The 25,058-nt window shown below is 35.9% G+C and overlaps 2 protein-coding genes across 2 annotated transcripts in view; both read right to left on the bottom strand.

Annotated features, from left to right (window-relative positions):
- Positions 1–23,525, bottom strand: part of LOC111602879 (protein pellino) — a 29,264-nt gene extending 5,739 nt beyond the window's left edge. The window contains exons 1-2 of the mRNA XM_023320227.2: positions 23,222–23,525; positions 22,268–22,403 (exon numbers count right to left, since the gene is read on the bottom strand). Of these exons, the coding sequence (XP_023175995.1) occupies positions 22,268–22,278 (11 nt within the window). The 5' untranslated portion in view covers positions 22,279–22,403; positions 23,222–23,525. The remainder of the gene's footprint in view (positions 1–22,267; positions 22,404–23,221) is intronic.
- Positions 23,526–24,038: 513 nt separating this feature from the next.
- On the bottom strand, positions 24,039–24,982 carry LOC111602822 (transcription initiation factor IIA subunit 2). Its single transcript, XM_023320130.2, has 2 exons — positions 24,814–24,982; positions 24,039–24,594 (listed from the first exon to the last, which is right to left on the bottom strand). Exons 1-2 carry the CDS (start codon positions 24,883–24,885, stop codon positions 24,343–24,345), a joined length of 324 nt encoding a protein of 107 aa, XP_023175898.1. The 5' UTR covers positions 24,886–24,982; the 3' UTR covers positions 24,039–24,342.
- Positions 24,983–25,058: the final 76 nt, after the last annotated feature.

The following is a 25,058-nucleotide window of genomic DNA, read 5'->3' as shown; positions in this document are numbered from 1 at the left end:
TTTGCCTGCTGGCAAGCAGCGGGTCAAGAGGCGAAAGGTGAGGGGTGTAGGCACTTCAAATTGTGCAGCGCAGACAGAAATTGTGCGCATAAAGAGTGTGTGCGGTGGCGGGGCACACAGACTGTGGCGTGTGCAAGGTAAATAGAAATGCTGTATGACTGTCGACATGTTGCTGGCATCAAATTAGCGCTCCAGCGTTGTTTAGATGCAAAGGTGTACATTTAAACAGATAGATGTAGATGTATATATAAATATATGTATATAAATATAAATGTAAATATATATATATATATATATATATATGTGTGTGTGTGCGTGTGTGTGTACAGTCTGATCTGCCGCTTAATCCAAACATAATGTTGACTCACTCAGCCAGAGGCCGTAAATCAAATGAAAAACTTATTAACAGTGCCTCAATGTCTGCTAACAGTTGACTGTTAACCAACTGCAGCGCTGTTACCTAACAGAGCTCTGCCTGCAGACTTGTTTACTTCACACAATTGGCCAAAATGCATTTAAGCTCATAATTTAAATAATATCTTTAAAATACATAGGTCTCAAGTAACTTTAAGCTAACTGCAATCGTGCCTGACTTTTGAGACAATATCAATATGTAAAATATTAAAAAAAAAAAAGAAATGAAATGATTACTGATATATAAGAATATTTGAAATCAGAGACATTTTCACTTAAGTGTATCAGGAAAAATTATATTAAAACTGGGTATCATGACAAGAGTAGAGTAAGTATTCGCTGTGAATGCTAAAAGTATCTTAAGTATATTAAATATACTTCTAATCCAATTGCGATCAAATTTAAATTGACATTTTAAGCAAACATTTTGAAGCTTCTTACATTATTATACTTTTAGCTGACGAATGAAAAAAGCTCTTTAAAATTTCAAGTCCAATTTTCATCTAACTCTTTTTATCTGAGTTGAATTGAATAAACTTTGCAAACAAGTTCAGGACTTTACAAACGCCGCCAAAGTTAAATAAATCTAGGTTAAATTAATTTACTTAATTAAGTAAATGCATTACTCTAAATTGTAAAGCTGCAGCACCGTTATCTAGTAGTCATATGGTATAATAATTTAATTAACCAACAAAAAGTGTAAAAGCCGCACTACACACTACACAGAAATCTCTTTGAAAAAAAGCGCACAAAGAGCAAGAATAAAAGCAGTTTTTGTCACATGGCGCAGCATAAACAATCAACTCTGAGTGTATTCATCCATGTAGAGTACTTAAATTAAAGTAAATATTTGGGCAACAACACATAACAATTGCCACAAATATGCGTATAGAGTAGAATAATGTAAGCTTCATAACAGCTGCCCGAATGGCACAATTGTCAATTGAAAGGGAGGGAGTATGCGGGACCCAAAAAAAGAAAAGGGCCACAGCTATAAATCTAAATGCTTAAAAGCTTTAACAGAATTTTCCGTTACAAAATGGAAAAACTATTTGCGTTTCTTGTTAGCTACAAGCGCACACACACACACTCTCACACACACAATCAGCTGTTTGTATCGCCACAGTGCTTATCGATTTTCAAACTGGCAACGAAACTGTGAAGGCATTTTGCATACATTTCATTTGGTTTTTTCTTCTTTAAACTGTATATATATATCTATATATACATAAATATATAGAGTATATGTTGCGATAGAACTGTGTAGTAAGTAGTAGAATTTAACACGCAGACGACCGCACGTATCGAAGAGATACGACGGCGCACAGTTAGATACCGAAACGTTGCTTGTTGGTGTATCTATAACTGTGTGTGTCTGTATCCGTATCTGTATCTGTATCCGTATTTGTGTCTGCTTAGTTGCCACCAGCGTCATTTGAAGGGAAATCAATTTTTAACCAAGTTTGTGTGTGGGTTCGAAAGGCGTACAAATGTATATAGTATATACGTTAGACTCCCGAACACACGCGCGTGTTTAGCTATTGCCTGACAACATGCCGCAATCGATATTTTTTTTTGCTTTTGCTTTTTGTGTATTGCCACATGCAACGCAAATGGCGCGGCAATCGCATTACAATATATTCACCTTTTCAGCTCTCAAAGGCGGACCATTGCATGCCAAACTAACAAGTGCATTGTGGCCCCTTCTCTGAGCTAATGTCAGGAACAGGCCAAAGGATACAGAAAATCAGTGCACTGAAGGAACGCGGTCGTGCTTCACTTGGCCTGATTTTAATGTCACGAGTGCAAGCACACAATATAGCTATATTTATATATATATATATGTGTATAAGCATATATATGTATGCCTTTTATGTAAATGAAATAGATTATTATTGCTTATATATTCATTTGGTTACGCGCACAGCTGAGTATTTAGATGCTAATGGCTACCTTTAATTGACCTTATGAAGGGCTTTTAGCTAATTTAGTTTAGTGTTTTAGACCTTCTAAAGGTCAACGCGTCAGCGACAGTAACTAAGAATCAATTTAAATAACTGATGTGCGGTTCAGCTTGATTCCAAGTACAATAGACACCTCGACTTAGCTTTTGAATGCTCTTACATTTAAACAGACTCGATGGGTGTCCTTTTATTTGAGCCACCAAAGTATACGAAAATTTATGATAATTTAATATTTAACTTACAAGTCAGTTCAAAAGATTAAATCCAAATGCAATCACAAAAGCTACAAACTTTAGTTTCTTTATGAATTTTTCGACAGGTAAATGCGAGCATTAATATTTGGTTTCTTAGAACTGAGTTGACAAGCTGAGATTGGCCTCCGTGGGCTATAGTTTTTCAATCAAAATAAATGCATAACATGTGTATTTAGTGTTCGCTTGGGTAGCTGTAATTCGAGCTGAGTGTGAGCATGTCAAATGCCTGCTGAATAACTGAAATATGCAACCTGCAAGTTCGCCGCTTGTCAGCAAAAGTGCAAATGAAAGATTAAACAATAAGCAGAGGAAACAATGGCATCGTAGGGTCGTCCAAGTGGACAAAGACAACAACACAGGTGAAGAGACGGAGGAAGAGGACACCTTGCCCTGATGCATGGCATGGTATGGCAGGTGTTTCGTTACCATATTTTATGGCCAAATTTGTGGCTGTGCTTCGTTTGGCTGATGGCACTTCAGACGACTGCTTCATTCATATGCCAAAGGTGTAGCAGCTGTATATATTTCTATCTGTGTATTTGCAAATGTATCTGTATCTGTATGTGTGGGCATTATGTATCTGTGTGTGTGTGTGTATGTGTATCTGGCGGCCTTTGGCACAGCTGTTTACATTTCAAGAATGAAATTCTCAACGTGCGAATAGCCAAACAGAGAGACAGCGGGAAAAAACTGGTTCTTCCAGCGAAAATTGAGCAGAAAGCGTGGAGTGAGTAACAAATTGCAGAGCATAAAATATGCGCAGCTGAAATCCAAAAATAATGCGAAAAACTCACAGGCCACAAGATTGTTTTCAACGAAACAGCTAGAACTTTGCAGGCCAAATGCGGATTAAGATGCTTTGAAGATGCAGATGCGCAAACAGATAAGCATGCACACACACACATACATACACAAAGATCGTCTTCAAGATACAGACGCACACTACAAATTTACATATATACACACGTATATATATATATAGATAAACAACAGCATTATCAGTCAGTCTAACACGCCCATTTGGCACGCCCTTTGCCCTGAGCTGTGAGCTGTGAGCTGTGAGACTTGTTAGCAACAGCTTACTAATTTAGTTTATGTAAATCTCCATGTCAATTTCTAAACAACTTTTCATCCGCCTGGCTAACAAACAAAATAGTTGTATTATTGTTGCATTTGATGTTGTTTCTTACATAAGCAACGCAGGTTCGGTTTAACTTGCTTGTTTTAAACATTTAAAAATGTACATTTCTATATATTTCTCTGTCAATATCTTTTTGCACAACATTTGTTTATGTTAAACAAGCAGCAGCAACAACAATAGCAGCCAGAGACTCTTTGGTTTTTGGCCGGCTTTTGCTCTGCAGAAGCTTTTTTGGTTTGAACTGTTTGTTTTTTGTTCGTTTGGCTATGCAGCAGCACGTTTCAAACTATTTTCTCCGCCGTTTTGTGCCAAACAACAAATTTGCAAGTACTCCAGCAGCTACACAGCAACATTTAAGCCGGGCTAAAATTATACAAAGCGAAAGAGAAACAACAACAAGCAGCCAGCCAAGCATGACTCGCTACTCTGCCACACTGAGGACTGCTCTTGTGCACGCTCTAGCTGTTGCCACGTTAGACCTGATACCCTCACACGAGCAGGGCATGTTGCATGATGCACATTGCAATTGCAAGTCAAAACAAATGGAAATATGTACATTCATAAAGAATTAATTTTTAAAATCATTTTTATAATTTTTTAAACCTTTTTTTTATATTTATAACATTAAAAAAATTGTACAATAACAATATTAAAAAAAAATAAATAAATAAAAAATATAAAAGTTTTTAAAATAATTTTGGTATAAAAATAGAATTGTTTTTTATTTAAATTTTTTTTTTAATGAAAATATTTTGTATTAATTTTAATAAACATTTTTTATCTACCAAAATATTTTTTATTAATAACAAAACCTTAAATTTTTTCAAATTATCAAATATTTTCAAAGAGCATTGAAAAGTCGTTGCAGCCACGAGAATCATAAAGTTGTTTATATTATTTTTATTTTCTTTGGGCTTAGCGAGATTTTGGTCACTGTTTATGCATTTTCTTTTGCCAGCTGACAATTTTCGCTGTTTTGTTGCTCGATTCGGACTAGAAATAAGCTCAGAAAACGCCAATTGAATCGAAGCCACTCGCACAAAGCTCTGCTTAACCAAAACATTTGCTGTGGTAATAGTTTCGCTTTTCATTGTGGAGCATTGCCAGGCGCAGGCTTTGTCAACGTTTCGCCATTGTCTAGGTATATATATATATATTTTTGGGCCAATGACTGTCACAATTTCTCGTTTTCGTAATGCGGAAGAGTTAAAGCCATATTGAAACGAACTAATGGGCAACTACTCGCTGAAATTGCCCGAGCTTCAAACGCTCAACGCCAATCGAACCGCAACTGCACTTTTGTTGTTTTCTATGAAAACATGAATATGCAAATATCATCTTTTATGACCAACGACGTCGCAATTTTAATATACAAATGCCACTTGGGGTCTGGTGCTGAACTGGGCTGGGCCATAGAACAATGACAGACGATGCGCTGCGCGTGATTACGAACTTATTGACTGGCTAAGCCTTTACGCAATGATCCCTAATGATGAAAAGGGAATGTGAAAATTATTAATTAAATGATGGTATGCTTTCCTAGTTTTTAGAACCAGATATAACCGCATGAAAAAGGAGGTAAAGGTTCATATGGGTCGGACACAGCAATAATACTAAAAAATAAAATTTATAATAATAAATATAATTTAGATATAATACAAATAGTATCATATAAATAATAAATATAAATATATATATATATATATATATATATATATATATATATATATATACATATATATATAAATAAAAAAAAAAGATATATATAAATATAAATATATAATTCTAAAAATTTTACTTGGTAGGGCATCATCAGCGCTAGACAATTGCATTACTTGTGGCATTTTCATGTGCGCTTGAAACTTTTTACTTAATTAATTAACATATGCTGTCATCTAGTAATGGACATATGCCATTATATAGAGCTACGAAAATCGATGGCATTTTAATTAACAACAGCTCAGATAAGACAACTACATATACACACATGCACACAACATATATATATATATATATATATCTGTATTATATTCGCTTATTTTTCGGCATTTTTCATTGATTAAAACCTAAAGCAATTCATTAGGTCACGATATGTTAAATTTTGTTTGAGCACAAAGGAAATAGATTATTTTACGATATCTATCGTAAATCAAGTGATAATGAATGTAGTTGACAACATGACTTCGGACTCTGAACCGGCAAATCGAATTGCATAGACTAAGGGTTTAATATGTTTGCGCACTATGGACTTATGGACACTATGAACTACTTTATTTTGTACATCAATCATTCAGTTTATTTTAGAATAAGAACTTGTGAACGAGTGGAATCAGAGAATCAACGGGATACAGAATGAATGATAAATAAAATTACAAATCATATATTTCTTAGATTAAGAAGTCAATACATTGAAAACTTTATTGAAACATTCATATATTGAAATATGTAATATTGTAAATTTAATTTGAAGAAGTGGAACCGTGAAGCATCTTCCATGTCAAAGGTTCAGTAGATTATTTGAACAGTAGAAATATAGCATTATATATTTTGGAAACCAAATGACGACAGGTTGTTAAACTCATTAGCTCGAAACCACACAAAGTCAAATTAAAAGCGATAAATAAACAAATACACTAGACGGGCATTTCAGACTAGCAGCAGATGCGAGCTTCAATTTGCATATGGATATTGATATGTAAATTGAAGCTCGGGTCTGCTGAAAGGCAATTTCTATAATATATATATATGAAATATAATTAAATTATATTAAATTTGACACTAATAGATTTCTTTCAATTAGATACTAAACAGAACCAATATACACTGTTGACGCATTTTTAATGGGTATCGCGGTTTAATGAGCAGAAAAGGCAAACAAACGAAATTGACTTCATGAGCCATTTGGTAATTTATTGCGTGGGTGTTGGTCAGTTTTTGTTTGCTTTGCTCCCTAGTTAAATTCACTTAATTAAGTCGTTTTTTGTTGGCCCCAAGCGGAAATTCAAGCCTGCAGAGTTTTAAAACCAAAACAAAAATATATTTTAGCAAGGTAGGTGACATAATTGTTGCACATTAGCTTTAACTGTAAGAAAATGAGCGAACATCATTTATAAATGTTGCACAACTGGCACAAGAAAAGCGAAAAGCAAAACAAAATTTATAAACATGTCGTTTTAGATGCGTGACCAGAAATCATTATGATATAACAGCCAGATTAGGCAACCAGAAACTAAGAAAATGTCCAGAATCTAGATAAAACTAGACGAATCTTATGCAAAGAGTTCTATGAGTAGGAAAAAACACAAGAAAATATATTTATAGACTTTGGAATATATATTATGTCGGCAGTCGAAAGTGGAACGGGCGTGGAAACTTTATCAAGACAGCCATTATCGATATGTAGCATTGAGTTGGACCGGCGAGGCGTAAAGAACCAAGTATTGACCCAGTTAGGCACCCATAGGGGCACTTTGGGGGAATGCGAGTCTCGCTAGGGCCTTTGTGACGCTCCTCGGCGACGTGTAGATCAATCACAAATGCGCTCAAGACATTTTATTTATTTTGTTTTTTATGTGCTTTTATTGATTGGTGCGTTGCATTTGTTGCTGTTGTTGTTGTTGCTTTTATTTTGTATTCGACTCTTTTAGGTCTTTATCACAACCGCGCTGCACTCTCGGGCGAGATGCCCCAAAAGCTGAGCAAGCTGCGGTTCTATTTCTGGCTGAACTGGAAGATTTATGGCCAAACGTCTGCCACTCCGACAGTCAATTCGGCTTACTCAGCCATGTTTACACACTTTAATTGCTCAGAGTGGAACAGCCAGAGCAACAATAACAGCAACAGCAGCAGCACCAGCAGCAGCAGCATGGCACGACAGGAAATGCTCGAGCCGACTAAAAATTGGTTTCTTTTTTTCGCTTTTTCAATTTCGTGCCCATGGCACACGCCCACCACCGCCTAGACTGACTGCGACTGGTGTTGCTCTTGCCGTTGCTCTGTCCATGCCCATAATCAAGCCAATTTAATAATACGTTGCGCTGCACACAATTTCACCTGAAAGCCAGCTGGCCAGGCAACCAGTCAGCCATCCAGCTCCTTGGTCAGGAATACTCAACAAACCGAGCCTAACCGAACCCAAACATACCATGCCGAACTGCATTGCAGCAGAGATGGCTGATCTTCTGACCAAAATTGCAATTTGATTAAAAATTATGCTCGTGTATATAAGCAGCGCATGCGTGCCCACAAATATATATATATATATATATATATATATATATATATAAAGAGAGAGAGAGAAAGACAGAGATAGAGGGAGAATGCGATATCCGGAGATATTGCGGCTACCACAACATTTGGCATAACAACGAATGTCTGGCCTACGTGACTTTCGGTAGCTGAATTTACATCAGCTAGAAATACAGCTTTCAGAATCTACGCATTAGAAAGGTGTTTGACTCCAAGGTCCATAATTCTGAATATTGAGCAAATAAAAGGGACAATAAATGGAAATTGACATTAAAACAACATTGATAATTATATTATATTCACCAAAAAAAAAATAGAACAAAAGCCAACGTTATCTAATGCTATATAAAAGTTAGATAACAGCGAAACTGTTAAATTTAACAGATAAAATTGTTAAAAATATCTTATGCTTGTCATTAATATTTAAAGATTTATATTTGTCACGTTTCTTTTGCTATCATAAATAATCAATTTTTAGCATTTTTTTATTTTGATTACTTTTGTTTTAACTATGATTATGAAACAAAATAGAGAGACTGTTGATACCGAACTTTCTGGTCAAGAGAATCCTACGATAAATTATTTATTGAATACATTGAAATCTACTTTTGTCACATAGTTGCTGTAAAAAGTGTTCGGGACTTTTCTAATTACGGTTGCCTTTCGCTGAGCACACTTGACTGAAGAGCGCAAACTTCTATGTAGATGCCGCATTGGCTATTTGTTAGCAGGCTATTTTGCATGTAATTCGTCACGTAGCAAAACGTTGCTTTGCTGTCTTTGCTGCTGATTATGCATTAAAAATTGCAGCCGGCAATCTGCATAGCCCAGCAGCAATCTAGCCCAAGCCCGGGCCCAAACAAGGCAAACCAAGCAGCCAGCCGCTGCGTTCGTCACTCAAGCATGACTCTCCCACTCCAACTCCAGCTACAGCTACAGTTCCAGCTACTCTTTTTGCAATTGCTGCAGCCAAATCCAAGCCAACTCTGAGGCTTCCACTTCAGTTGCTATTGCTGATTACGCTCGCGGGCCAGCGAAAGCCATAAATATGCAGGAAAGCAACAAAATATGAAATACATTTTGTATACAAGCAACAGCAACAGCAACAACAACAACAAAAGCAACATTCACAAATTCGTGCGCCAATTAATGCCGAATTGATATAAAGCCATAAAATATGTACATGGCCCGCTGTTACTCAGTGAATTCCCAACTCAAACCCTTGGACACCCGCATGGCTAGAAATATGTACACATATCTTTACATAAAAGATATATATATATATCTTTTGTATATATATATGTTTGGTTCACTGACACTTAGCGCTGTGTATGACATTTACTTGATGTACCCAACATATCAATCAAATCAAACTAAGCCAGATCCGAGCAATAAAACGTACAAAAGTCAAGGGTCAGAAATGTCAAAGGTTACAGTGCTAAAAAAAGGAATCATGGGTCAGTCACGAAGCGACCCAACATCTTATAATAAGCACAAATATTCAGAAAAGTTAAGCAAATCAAAGTTTTGATTGCGTGCGCGAGATGTACTGCAAAAATGAACTTAACGATTTCATATTATTTGTGGAAATTTTAACTTTTCTATTTTGAAAGAAGAAATTGTGGGGTTCCCTTTTGGCAATAAACTTGTTTCATACATACATTTCGTTTAATACCTATAAATGCCAATCAAGATTTTATATATTTATAAGCAGCAAATTTGAATAAAAAATTAAATCAATACAAATCTATATTACTATTTATAGTAAGCAACGCAAACAATCAAAAACAAACAAAAAATCATAAATTAAATTGATTTTGATTTTAATAAATTTGTCAATAAATAAACTCTGTTGCTTGTATTAAATTTATTGTTAATTTGTATATATTTCAAGAAACTATTGATTTGAGATCAAGATTAAAACACAAATGTTTTCAAATACACAAAGCGAAATAGTCAGAAAATGACAGGTTCTAATAGACATTGAATTAAGTATAAAGAAAATCTAAATTTAAAATTCCTAAGAAAAAACGTCAATAAAAAGAATCGTCTATTTAAGAGATAAATGCACAATTTCCATTTTCCTACTAATCGCTTTAATAGTTTAATGGAAAATGGATTTAATCAAAGATTGGAAAAACCAATGTCTCCTTAAAGAAAGAAAAAGCTAGACTACTATTAATACTTAAGATTTGTTCTACATAAGTTGAAAAATAAATTTGGATTATTTAGCAACAGCTTTAAGAGCCTCGTCAACCTACAGAGAAACAACCATTGAAAATTGCAAAACATTTGTTGCCAGGGCAACTGTGCCGATTATGTCACTGAGCTTCACGGGCTGCAGCAAGTCTGTCTTCACGCGCGCACACTCCAAGCAGCCCAGGTAACCCGGCCGACGACATTCTGTGTTGCCTGTGCCCTTTCTGCTGCATACTATTAGCATTACGTGTTTTGTGGCATTTATGTCGCCCTGCATCTGGACAGAAATGGGTTGAGTTGCTAGCCGAGTCGGAGGCGCAATTTACTAAAACATTTCTCAACGACCCGAACTTACCTATGAGTGAAATGAAGACGCGTCAAGTGACATGTGAGAAATTATTCTAAAACCGTCAAAGCTCAGACTCCAAAAACGTAAAGTGACCCAGTAAGATCAAAAAAGAAGAAAAGTTGACACTTGCCTAACGGCCGGCCCCATTTCAAACTTAAGTGCTAATGTCAAAAGATGGCGCTCGCTTGGGTAGTCATAAATTTAATTGTTGGCGGATGGTAGTTTGAAGTGGCGCCCCCTGGCGACACCAACCACTGGCTGACTACCCACCCGCCCATATTTTAAATATTTAAATCACACTGATATTGCTGTTCTTGTCGCACTCGCTTTGCCTGTCCGTTCTCTTATTTAATACATTTGAATGATATTTTTAGCCTGCTTGTGTGCTCGTGTCGCACTTGCTGCTGTTGCAGTTTCAATTTTGCTAATGCAAGAACCGTTTTACATTCTTAAAGCTCCAGTTCCGTTCTAGTTTACCAAGGCTGACGGCTGACTTACGAAATGCCAAGAAATTGTTGATGCGATTACGTTGAACGAGTGCCAAAGGTTATCAAGAGTGTACACAAGCATTTTCTTCTTCTTTCTTTTTTGGGTGGACGTCGGCGCACCCTAATGGTACTGTTAGAAAAGTATTATTGAAATTTTACGAAAGCGAACTTTCAATTTTGTTTTCTTTTGTTGGCCTGCGTCGAATTTGGAACGGATATTGACGAAAAGCTACAGAAACGTTCGTTTGCCTCTAAGTACGTAAGAAACTAAAAGTAATATCCAAGGCAGGTTGCTTTTTGGAAACTATTCACAAATATAACGGAAGCGGCTTATCGCAAGCATTTGAATTGTAATTTGGTTAAGCAGCATTTAGTTTTAGCGCATGTTTCCGGTGTGCTACGCGATTCTCATCAATGAAAATTACCAAGATCGATAAGAATCGCAAACTTTATTAACATAAAACCTTTTTCTTTCATCAATATAGAGACCATAAAGAATTATATATATTGTGGCCAATCAAATTTACAATATATTTAGTATGATGACGATATAACTTTTTATGCTTTTGTGTAAATATTTCTGACAGACAGAAGAAGGCACGGCAGACACTATAAAGTTGATATATTGTTAATCAATTTAGATTAGAGACTTGAAATTTCAAATAGAATACACGAAACATGCTTATCGATAGTTATTCGATAACTAATCTTATTTCCCAATTATCGATAAAGTAGTAATATTTAAAATTGGCTTTCGAGGCATAGCTTTAGTATCATGATACAAGATCTCGCAATGAATATTTCGGATTTCTTTGCTTAGTTTACCTTTTTCGATTGTGTATCGAGAGAATTGCGTGTTTGTTATAATATGCTTATAGTGTAAATGTATTTAACATATTAATGTAATTCATGATTAATAAATTCTGTTTGATATTCAGTTTCCGAATCAGGAATCACTTTTCCGTCTATGGATATGCATAACTATTCTTTAAGGAGACTTTGATTTTGTTAAAAAGTGCAAATTTGTTAAGCCCATAGCTTGCCCGAACTGCAGGCCATAAATTCTCATATCTCTAAACTTATCGTGGCGGATTCACAACAAATGAACGGATATGTCATCCACAGTCGGAGGGCGTCAAATTTTATGAGTTGTCTATTTCGGGAGATTACGCTTCTCGTTCCCAGCCAACAAATGGAACAAATCTAATTAAATCTATGACACACTTGCCAGACAGAGAGATTGACACATTTCAGAGCCACATGCCGTCCGTCGACGCCCAACAATCGAACATATAACTATCCGTTCGTATCTCCACTGTTCAATGAATACTCAAATCGTCAAAGCGTGCAGATAATTCATATCTAATTGTCATGGACATTGGAAAAAGGCAAAGATAAAGCAAAAAAAGCAATTACATTCTCTCATGTTTGGGATTTGTATAGCCAATGTTGGAGGCACCACGCATATGGTCAGCTAGGCTAGGTAGCTGCCTGCCACACACACAGCTTCCATGACAAGTAGCCGATCGGCTTTGAAGCCGCAAACTCAGTTGACAAGTGCAGTGCACACAGCGAGCAGAGACGTTGGCAGCGACAGTGACTGCGACTGCGACTGTGACAGCGGCAACGACTGCACCTTTGCTTGCATGGATTTATGGATATAGCTGGAAGACAGGCACAGAGCGTGGCGGCCATGTCAACAACACTTTGGCGACGCTCTTGTTTGACGTCGTCAATAATCAGACGCTGAACTCACAGCAGCAGCAGACAGTCTCAAGGCGATAGCAACAGCAACTACAACAAACAACAACAATAGCAAGCAAACAGAGCAAAACAAGTTGCATTTCTTTACATTACTTTTGCTATTGCGTCGAGCTTTTCATTTTCGCATTGTTTGCAGCGCCAATTGCCATAATCAGTGCAAAAAGCCAAAGACAAAGGCCAAGCGACGATTACGGCGGCATCACTTTCATGCAGCCAGTCAGAGAGTGAGCAAATAGTGTAGCTTCCCTCTCTCTCTACTTGTGAAGTTGTAAGAGCGAATGTGGAGCTGGGCACACCTGAAAGCTTAACAGCTAACATTGCCTCATCGAGCAGCAAAAGAAAACCAGTTTCTCTACACCTATGACGCATGCGTTGCTGGCCTTTAATTTGTTTTTCTTTTCTTTTCTTTTATTTCAAATGATTTAATCGCAACAAAGCAACTAAAAACTATCACTAAAAACGTCAGCTGCAATAATCAACTAACACTTAATGTTCAGCTATTAGGAGTTGAATTTAACTATGCTTTTGCATAAAGAAGGCATTTGAGTATTTGTTACTTCATTCTTCTCATCTCAGTTCCCAGTATGCCAAAAGATTCATTGATTATAACGCTTATGAAGAGCCTCAATTGATTTGCTACCACTTGCGACTTATACAACAGGCATTGATGCCTGCTTTGTTCCAGCATTTCACACTTGAGTTCAAAGACAAAAAACTGTAAATTGGGTCGCTGAATCAATCAAACTTTAAAAGTAAAGTTTCTTAATGACACAGCTTGTTTCAATACATTATTCATAAGCGTCAGCATTTATAACATACATCAAATATTAGTAATAATATATTTAAAATAAAATTTTGTATTTCTATATTTTGCATCCTAAATTAAATTTTAGATAAAATCTATCAAATGAATTAAAAAGGATACGTTTTTTTTTTCGTTTCTGTAAATTGTAAATAATTTAAATAATTATACGAATATTCCCACTATATATACATGCATTTTAATGTTATATTCAATTTAATTTTGCACTTCTGTTTTTTTTAATACAAATTAAAACTTTTACTCATGTACATTTTGTTGGTAAACTGAATATGTAATCAGGTTTCATTGTTTGTTTTTTCTGTTGCTTTACTTAAAATAAAAGCATTTTCGTGTTTTAATTACTGATCTGCCCCAACAATTTGTTAGTTAATTGCGGCAATTTGATGATGTGTTTCTTTTTTTATGCATTTTGCATTAAATTAAGAGTGGAAAATAATAACTCTCAGCGATGACGCGACTATCTGCTGCACCTCCATCGTGCAGCAGCCAACGTGAGCACTGTATAGGCGTCATTTTCGCAAAGGTCAAGACAAATACACAAGTAATCAATATACCTCAATGCCCATACATACATATGTCATGAAAACGAGGCCAGTCGAGCAAGCTGACAACTTAATTTCCTTTTTACCCTTCACTTATTTGTTGCATTTAGTAAAGAATGCATCTGTAAGATACGTACTTGATAATTTATCTTTACTAATCTATATTAAATATATTCGCTCTCTTTACAAAGTGCTTACACAGGAGAATATCTGAGCGGCAATAGCTTGCCACGCCTTCTTCTGCCTGAACAAAAATTTCCAATGGGTTCAGAGTATCCAGTTCTGTAACTATGTGCAAGAGTATGTAAGTGAGGGTAACTACTATAAAGATACATTGTATATTCCTCCACTTTGGCTGCACTACAAATAAATAAATAAATAATAAATGCAATCCTTTGTAGTTGTTCCACTTTTGTGTTGAGGCATTGCAATAGCAAAAGTTGAAATAAATAAATGAACTGAAATGAAATGAAATGAGTACCTTTACGTTCGAATGCGCTGTGCTGGGGATGGCTTGTTAAGCAGCATAAACTATGCAACATATTGGCAAAAATGTGGGTCAACAGCCAACCGCAACAATAACACCCAATAAACGCAACAATGATAGTTATCAAGCATTGTCTGTATGTATGAACTGCGTGTGTGTGTGTGTATGTATGTATGGAGTGTGTATGCGCCTGTTTTGCAGTTACAAATCGAAGTCCCCCATCTAGAGAATTTACCCACAACGAAGCCCAGCCAAAAACCAGAGACACGCCTCTGTTGCTCATCAACTTTGTTTGCGTTTTAAAAACAGCGCGAAATGTAACGCGCATATTATACACACACACACAGGCACACACACACATGCAATTACACGCCAACTAACGTGGAAATTATGCAAGTAAACAGATTAATTGGGTCAACAAATGAGGTTAACACCGCCAACGAAGCTGACGATAATAACCAGAGCAAAGTTAACGAATAAGCTGCAACGGGAAGAGGGATATATATCCCTCTCTCTCTCTCTCCAGCCGCTTGGCTTCCTCAGTGTTTGTAATTATCAACAGCCTCAGCAAAAACAGGAATATCTATATGCATCTGTAGTAGATAACATCCGGTTGACTAAGATGTTAACATACAAATACTAAAGACTATATACATCCCATGATTCAGGTAAACTTTTTAAGTAACCGCTTTTATTCAGCTATGCAAACTGTTTCTAAGTGGAAAAAACTTGATAAAAAAGCATTTTTTTTAAAGTAACTTGCGCATTGCAATTAAATTGTTTAATACTCGCTCGATTGGCAACAAAATTAAGTTTATTTAATATATAAATATATATTATATTTAAATGTAAATGGAAAGATATTAAGTAAAATATTTTGTATAGTTATTTCCTAATTTTCATAGGACCAATATACTTTGTTTCAATTTTCGAACTAGTATGCGAAGTAAATCCCATTTAAAGAGGTTTGATAAGAACAAATTGTTTTCACTTTTAATTAGTTGTCAAGTGTTTTAAGCCACTCGAAAAGCACTTTAAATGGTTAGATGAAAAATATGTTTTTCTATAGAAAAGAAGGAAGTTGCCAAATAAGGAAATCGAATAGAACATATTGAAATTGAATTATTTATATTTAAAACCTGATAATTTTAGCATGAACACTTGCTTCCTGCCTAGACTCTTATACTAATACTATATTCTATAATATAGCATATAGTTATACAAAATTAAGCAACTTTCTGAATAGCATAGCACAAATTCTTGTTTGCCTGACTGCATCATAGTGATAATTAAGTATTACTAAACTTTAATTAATAATAATTTGAGTAGAATCGAATGCACATAACTTGTTATTTCCTGAGTATTTCAATATATCCATGTTAACTGTAAACAAATAACTTGTATGACTATTAGTTTACTTTGCACAAAATAAATCTTTATTTTTTCAGCACATTTCCTGCTATTCACTCCTCAGATAAGTCTTACACGCAAGTTGGCATTATCTAAGATTTTCCCATGATTCAATATTTTGAATTCGGTCAGCTAACAGTACAAGGAGACCCAGCTACAACACACAAGGCCAATTTCAGTTATTTGAGTTGAGCCAAGAGCTTTTGCTCAAATACCCCCCACACACACACACACAGTGGCACCTACTCTCACACCTATTGGCGGTGCAAAGTACAGCCCACAACGTCGCCAACGAGCCGAACGTACCCAACATTGTTTGAGCATACATATTTATAACTGACATAGAAAAAACAATATATATTTATGTATAGCCGCATGTCTATGTACTTTTGTCTCTCGTCTCTATTTGTGGGCTAGGAATTTCCCCATTTTGGCGCTTTGTCATTTCTGAACGTGTTGACTGCTTCTTATGAGTTTTTTTTGTGTTGTTTGGCATTTTCAGTGTGTGGGAAAGTAATTGTTTAAACAAAAGTTTAAAACTTGCAAAAAAAAACAACACAAATTATTTCAAATGAGTTTTCAAAAGCGCAACGAAAAAGACAAGAAAGTTGCAGTTAGCCGTAGTCGACTAGATAATACGCGTCCACGATTCAAATTGATCAATTTCTAGTTTTCTTCAGCCTCTAGATTCTTTTAACAAAAGTCCACTCCTAAATTAATATAATAACTTGTCATTTTTCAGTAATCAAGACCAATTCCAATTTTATATTTGCGTTCAGAAGTTTTCAGGCGTAACTTACCTGCAAAGAAGAAGAAAGGAAATAAGTTAAGAAAATTTATAGAGAATATATTTGGGACAATGGCAAACAGCGAATAGCATAAAGTGAGAGCAATGACCCAAGTATAAAACACCCCCACGCACACACACCCACACACATGCAAAACTTTGCGGGCAATGCCACACATTGCACATCCTGCCGTCTCCAACTTGCCATTCGCATCCTTCTGCCCGTCTGTGGCGCGCTCTTTCACTTTCCTGCGGGCGCTTTGTAGCCGAGCAAACTAGCAGAGCACAAAAGGCGCTTGGCGTTTCAAGCTCTGCTCCAGCTCTGCGGCAAGTGGCCACAAGGATGCGAGACGCTCGGACCGAAGTACGCAGAAACCGGAAACACTTGCAACAAAAGCTGCAAGTTCTTAAAGAATATACCGGCTGTGCGTATGCATTTAAGGCGCAATGTGCCACCAGCGAATTAAGGTCAAATGCGGCACATAAGCTGCAAGCACAGCCGCTCCCCAGCCCCCAGTTCGGTGCCCCAAACCCGATTCACTCAGACAAGACGCGACGTCCGTATCCTGGTAAAGTTTACCATATTAATGACAACATCTTGTTGTTGTTTTTGCAAGACAGGATGTGAGTAAGTTTTTTCATTGCAGCTGCAACTTAGTGACGCACATATCCTGCAGGTGCTCAGCCCTCGTCATATGCACCAAGCGAATATTACTTTTGTAACAGATATATATTTAGATTTTAGTAGAATTACAAATATATATCTGACTAAAGACTAAAAGAGATATGATAGTAAATATTATATATTATTCCTATGCTATTCAAAAGAAGTGGGGAGTATCCGACTAGGAAATATGTTGACTAGGAATCAGGACATACCCGACTAGGCATCCTCTGCGTTCTACTTCAATTACTTACTCAATTTCGCTCTTCAAGATATACTCAAATAACTAAAATTTAACAACGATATTACTTTACATGAAAACGAAAAAGATATCAAATGATTTCAGAGAAAATTGATAGGGGCGTGCTATAGGAAGATCTACAGCTTAGCTTCTGGACAGGTGGACAGGTTATATCATATGCCGCGCCCCTTTTGCCTACTATATACATTTTCAATGAATGCAACCTATACACATTCATAGTTTCTATATCTCAAATTAAGTCTAGTTCGCAATTTGTATATTTTAAGACAGAAGTAAATTGATGTTGCTCAACTGGACTTTTCCAGTTTATGGATAAGTCAGGGAACTTATTTGTACGTGTAACAATTGAGCAGAAGTTTTATTTTTTGTATTTAAAAAAATTGTTTATTTGCTTCTTTTGCTGATTAAATAATATAGCTAATAAAAGGCTGGATTAACAATTGAGTTTAGTTTCTTTAATATTCCAACTCATATTTGTGGTATCTTGCTCAAACTAGTTTTATTTAACCACCCCCAATGAACATGCCCACACACACACGCACACATTTTATAATCTCCAATTTGGTTTGATCTGGCTACAGCAAAACTTTGAATTTAACTATCCAATCGCCTATTAAAATCATTTTCATTTCTATTTTCACTTTCATTTTTCACACACACACACAGGCACACATCAACAACACTTACACACAAATTACCGACCTGATGCAAATTTGTCGTAAATTGTTGTAAGTGGCTTAACAACAGCAACAGCAACAACAACAATAATTTGACCAAAAAACTTTCACTTGCGAAGCAGCTAAAAGGCATCAAAATCAGCTCCTGCCCTATTTGGGTCAAAAAGCTCGCCCGAAGCAGCTGTGCAAAATCTTTGGGCTTATCTCAAACTTTGGGTTCAAATGGCAATGCACGCAAAGCCAATTGGCGCCCAGCAACAACAGCAACAAAAACAATAATCTCTGACTGAGATGTGCGCTGATAAAAGATGCACTACATGAACTTTGAACCGTCGCTCGGTCAGTACCCAATATTCCAGCTGATCTGACAATGAACCTTGACAGCAAAGCGGTCGAGGCGCAGAAGGGGCTTAGACAAGGCTTAACTGTTCACAACAGTTGACGGAGTAAACAGTGAATGTTGATTAATTTATTTAAGATTTTCTTTACTTTTTGCCTCAGTTCGCATTTGCAGCTGTTGAAATGAAAAGCTGTCTATTCCTCCTCCTCCACTTGCTGCTGTTGACGTTTCCTGTTCACATTTCTTATCACAGTCATACACACACACACACACATAACATGTTGCATTTATCAGTCGTAATTTAGGTCCACGTGCATTTAGCTTTAAAACCAGGTCACGTGTCTTTTAACTTGAACTATTTTCAGTTGTTGCTTTTTATTTTCAAATTTACTTTTTCATTTCACTGCCTCATTTTTACTCTCTGTCTCTTTCTCTTTATATGCTGATGCTGCTGTAGATCTCTTATCAGTTTTTGTACCTGATTTTGTCTGCCATGCATTAAATTTGCTGACGCTTTCTGTCTATCAATTTATGGTCTAGAATAATTTGAGGTGGCTGTACCCGGCCAAAAAATATCCTGTATATGTATTTTCACTAATCACAGTATAGCTTAATGGTAAAAACTGAAAAGATTATAGCATATTTTTTTATTTTCATGTTCATGAGTTTGACTTTCCTTTGGTCTTTAGAACTGCTACGCGTAGATTAAATCAAGTTGAATGTCTCCTGCGGCTTTGCAATCTCTCAGTCTGTGTATGTGTGTGTATGTATACAAAGAGATAATTTTTCATATATTTTCATATAAAAATATTTATTCTTAGATAAAGGAAGCCATTTTCTAGATGATTACTTTAAGCTGTTTAGTATATATTAATTATACAACATACGCTTAAATTTTTGTGAAGTACCACAACTTCTGAACTGTTGAAACAATTATTGACCTTAATAAAATTATTAGAAAACAAACAAAACTCGCCAAAAATAATTTTTGAAACTATTCCAGAATTGATAACGAGTTTTGACTCATTTATATATATATATATTTAATTTGCTGAGTAAATTAGTATGTATGTTGGGGGAAAACTAACATACCTAAATACACTACAAAACAAAATAGTGTGAAAATCTTGTTAAATATACATACAAACATGTATGCATGCACACATACACACATACATATGTGTGTTTTTATAGTCTCTCCCACGCTTTGACAAAAGCCACACACCAAACAGTGACATGAATCATGAACATGAATAAAAGCGGTTAATTAATGAGCATGTGAGTGTGTCTGTGAGCGTAGTAAGTGCGTGTTAGGGTTATTTCATAAATAAATTTGCACTTAACAAATGAAGAGAATGTTACTAAGCGCAACAGGCATATACACAGCATACTGAACTCTTAAGGTGAACGGTTGCGGAGGGACAGCAATGTACATACATATGCACATATGTATATGTGTATGTACATAGATTGGCTGCCAGGCAACAAGGAAGTCGTGAAACAAAGCAATGCTCAATAAAAGAGATGAGCAGACAGCAACAGCAGTCAGACAACAACAACGGAATTAAAATTTAATTTTAATCGCCAAAATGAAATGAAAAGAACAAACAGCGGCAACAGAGGCAGGCAAAGAGATAGGGAGAGAGAGAGAGATGGGAAGAGGGGGCCAGCAAGCCTATCCATTGACTACGCAGACACTCCCCAACACTGACAGACGTACAATATACAAACAAACATAAATGCATATATACAGAAATGCATGCATATGTATATCTACTTACATACATAATGGATAATGGCGTGCAGACAAATAAATTTTCAAGCAGGGCAACATTGCCTGCCGTATGGGCAACTGCATGCATGCCATACACGCATACATACATTTGTATGTATGTATAAAGAAAAGAAAATTTAATAAACACAATATACAAAACAGCGCAGGCAGGCGGCAGCGAGATCTGCAGAAACAGCACCAACACAGTCACATGCGTATGCATGTATGTATATATATATATATATATATATATATATAAATAAAATATATATATATAAAAGTGTGTGTATGTGTGTCTGTGCATGTAAACCTACAAGGCTAAAGATTTGTAAGCAAAGAGAGGCGATCGACAAGCAAGAACGAGCACAGCAGCAACAACAACAACCAGGAGAACAGGTCAGCATCAGGTAAACACAAGCAACAGCAACAGGAAGTCAATGCAAGAACGAGGCAGCTTCAACGATAAAAACGGATTCTGATAAATATCGATATATGAACGATGCAGCGAACGCAGAATCTAGTCAAAACAAAAGGCGAACCACAGCAAGTAAAAAAAAAAAACAAAACAATAAATACACGAAGAGAAAAACGTTGTTGTTTATACACTCTCCTTGAGTGTGTTTGTGTATGTGTGTCTGTGGGGGCGCGACAAACGAAAAAGCAACTGTAAAAAATGCAACTGAAAGAACCTGCTAAGACTCGGGGACCACAGCAACAACAACACCACAAAGTAATGTTAAATATTGTCAGGCGCAAAGGAAAAGCACCGCCAACGTCGAAAATAACAGCATGAAACTGTAAGAGACAAAGCAAAAACAAAAAACAAAAAAGAATCATGAAGATAGAACGTGAACACAAGCTAGAGTAAGGCGAGAATGAGAGCGCAGCGTATGCAGTTATTTATGCAGGCAGAGGTGGAGACAGAGCGTTGTCAGTGTGTTCTGCTATTTTGGAATGCCCAACAGATGAGATAAAAAGGAAAAGAAAGAAAATCATGTAGAAAAGCAAAATGCCGACAAAACAGAAACGGAGCGGCTGTTGTTGTTGTATTTATTATGGTTCAAGGCGCATGCGTTAGCCAAATGCCGCGTTGGGCTTTTCATCGTTGTTATTGCTGCCACTGTACGTGTTCCTGTTGTTGCTGTAGTGCTTTTACATTTTGATTTTGGGCAAACGCACACAACAAATTTATGCGATGCCGCTTGTCAACACTGTTGTTGTATGTTGGATGTCATGTGCTGGTGGTGGCTGCACTCGAGGGGGTGTGTTTTTTTTGCTTTTTTTTCAGCGTTGGGGGTTGTTGTTGGAGCACTAAATGTGCTCACATAAAGGAACAAGAAAACAACATTCAAATGCAAGCAGCAACGCAGTTAAAAGCAACCCTACGTATCGGGCCCTCTCCCTCCCCCTCCATCCACTGCCGCTGTCTCTGATAAAAACAATTAACAGAAATAAATTGCGTTATAATTCAGCTTTATCAAGTTCAATAGACTCTGGTAATTGAATCCAATTCCATTCTAAAAATACTCTTAAAATATTTCTACGACGGATTAGCGCAGCGCCGAGCTCTAATTTCTTAGCCACAGGTTAACGAACCGATTGAGGTTGATAAGAAAATGCATTCAGATCGTAAAAAATATATATCATAAAAGAATAATAAATGTATATGTGTGTACCTACCGTTTGACCATTTTGTTGGTTACCCCAGAGTTGTTTTCCTGCTGCGTTCCAATATCAACGGATTTATTATAATCCAGTTTTGAGGTAAAGATTTTGATGCGACGGAAATCAATTTTGGCGGTGTATCTGGTTTAACCTTTTTAGATTTTAATAAAATTTATTTCGATTACTTTTATTTATTAACTCAAAAACATTTTTGTTTTCTTCTTGTTTTTCTATTAATCATTTCGGAATACTTTGTTTTTCCTTTAATTCTCAGTAGGAGAGTCCAATTGGACTCATTAAAGACTTAACGGTAACGCAAAAGCAAACCGCAAACAAAAATAAACGAATGCCATAAAACGCACTGTAAACAAAAACAAAAAATGGAGAACTTTATTCTACAGTGCTGCGTAGTACACATGCATATATGTATAAATATACATATTATTATATTGTTTGTTATTCACGTTTTATATATGGCTTAATCATTCAGTTTCAGTTAGCTGCAAATCGCAATAGGCAAGAACAAAAGCCACCTCGTGTGCGTTTTGTTTTCCGTCTTTAGCTTTCGGCGTACTCTATGTATGTTTGTAATTTATTTTCTGCAACACTTCAAGGGCTTTGCAGCAAAGGCCACAATAACAATAAGAGTAACATTTATTGATTCACTGTTATTGCAACTTGGTTGCTTTCGATTAAACCAAACACTAAATAAACACGCGCTGTTGTTGGAGATGAGTGCACTATTCCTATTTTACGCGTTTACTTTTTTTATTTTCTTTGCGCTCAGTCAGCCCAACAGTAGAAGCAACAGCAACAACAGCAAATAATATTTCCACATACAACACCTACATTCATCCGCTCACACTTACTCGCACACACACTCACACAGCTATATGCATATAAATGTACGCACACCTCAAAGCCAAGTGGCAAGTGATTTGACTTTACGAGCACAATCTGTATTTTTACCTTTTAAAAAATAATTTATTTAGCAGCTTTATTTGCAAAATGACAACGTATTTTCATAGGATTTTACACTTTAATTCACTTGTCGCAGTTAAATTTATTCTGCATTTCACGAGTTTGCCTGTGATATGCATTCGCGCTTAGCCCTTGTTTGGTTTACCACGAACAAATTCGAAATGAATAATAATAACCCAGAATTGTAATAATAATAACTTTGACCGTTTCAAAATATATCAAATTTGTTATCAAAGCGGCCTCCGTGCGAACGCGACGCGCTGTTGTTGCGTTTTGTACAATGAATCGAGGGATGTGGGTTTTATAGCATTATATCGATATACCAAACAAAATTAATTATATGCATCATACTGCGTACGATACCATAAATATCGATATTGATATGAAAAAATTTTAAAATATGTTTTAAAAATTTTTAAATATAACAGTTTGCATTGAATATAAATTTTTGTCATTTTATATTCATTATTAAATTTAACTTCTATTCTATATAATCATCAGTTTATTTTAATATAATTTTTGTAAACTAACAGCTGTTATCGATTTTCAATGTAGTATTACATACTCAAAGAGAACTTTAACTAACCATTATGCTAAATCTTCGTTTATCGGAAATAAATCGATCACACATTATCGGCCACTGGTGAAATTTAAAAAATAATTCTACATACAAATTTGATTGCAAGTTTTTTTTACTAAAAATAAAACGGACGTGGTTGGTGGGACTTTAAAAAGTAAAAGTGCGTATAAGGAAATCGTTAGAGCGAGGAAATCCGTCAGTTAAACAGCAAATTTAAAGTTATATAGTCATTTTCAATTCTCTTTTTTTTGTTGGGCATAAATACAATAACATGAATTGAGGTGTAAAATGTTCACACATATGATTTAAGGCATCTTTAGAGGTCTGACGTAAGTCAGATCAGTTAATTGTACATATTTTAAGATATATTAAAACAATCCATCGCATATTTATATTATTTATGTGTTAACAGTTTACTTCCCCGAATTGCTGTAGTTACAGCGAACATCAGCCAACTGACTTATTAATTAGAAACTTAAAAAGTATAATGCGTTCAAATTTGTATCCTTTGTTTTGCTGTCCTTAGATGTTAATTAAAATCACCGCTTTTGCCATCGCAGGCCACAATCTTGACCTTGTCAACTTTAACGAACTCATGCACCTCCCGGAATTCCACATCGTTGAGCATCAGGGTCCACACGTTGTCACAGAATCGATATGTATTCAGTTTGCCCGCTTTAAAAGTAACTCGTGCTTTGACCCTCTGGTTAAGGGCGTTGTTAATGCTCTTGTCAAATTGTAAGAGAACCTTGAAGGCCAATGCAGGTGTTATTTGTCCGTACTGCAAATATGAATTAATATGATTACTGCAGATCCTTATATAATCATTCTTATTCATTCATATTAATTTAACTACGCAATACCTATATCTTAATCATATTTTTTTGCAGAATTTAAGTATGTAGGTAAATCGTAATTTGACAAGACTGCGTATGTCTACGACGCAGCTGGTGCACCCTTGAGCAACTGAATATTGAATTCTTCCGTTTACGGTACTCACCTGAATCAATTCGTCCAAGCTTTCTTGAAGTGTATTGCCAAGCGTGGTGTTACGATATAATTGATAAGACATATTTAAGTCGCTAAATTGTTGAAATTAAAATGTTATTTTATTGAGCAGCCAAAATTTAATGTAGCGATGTCAGTAAATGCCTATGTCAGAATATTCTATCGATAGTTGTCGTATTTTGAGTAATTTATGCTGGCTCGATATGTTGATAATTCAAACGGTGTTTAAATGAAATC

Source organism: Drosophila hydei, unplaced genomic scaffold, assembly GCF_003285905.1.
Source record: "Drosophila hydei strain 15085-1641.00,03,60 unplaced genomic scaffold, DhydRS2 tig00008121-arrow-pilon, whole genome shotgun sequence".
Taxonomy (NCBI): Eukaryota; Metazoa; Arthropoda; class Insecta; order Diptera; family Drosophilidae; genus Drosophila; species Drosophila hydei.
This window is presented reverse-complemented; position numbering and strand designations above follow the sequence as displayed.

Coding starts and splice junctions, on each gene's coding strand:
- LOC111602822 (XM_023320130.2), bottom strand. CDS start 24,885: ATGTCTTATCAATTATATCGTAACACCACGCTTGGCAATACACTTCAA. Junction 24,595..24,813: donor GCTTGGACGAATTGATTCAG/GTGAGTACCGTA, acceptor TCATATTTGCAG/TACGGACAAATAACACCTGC.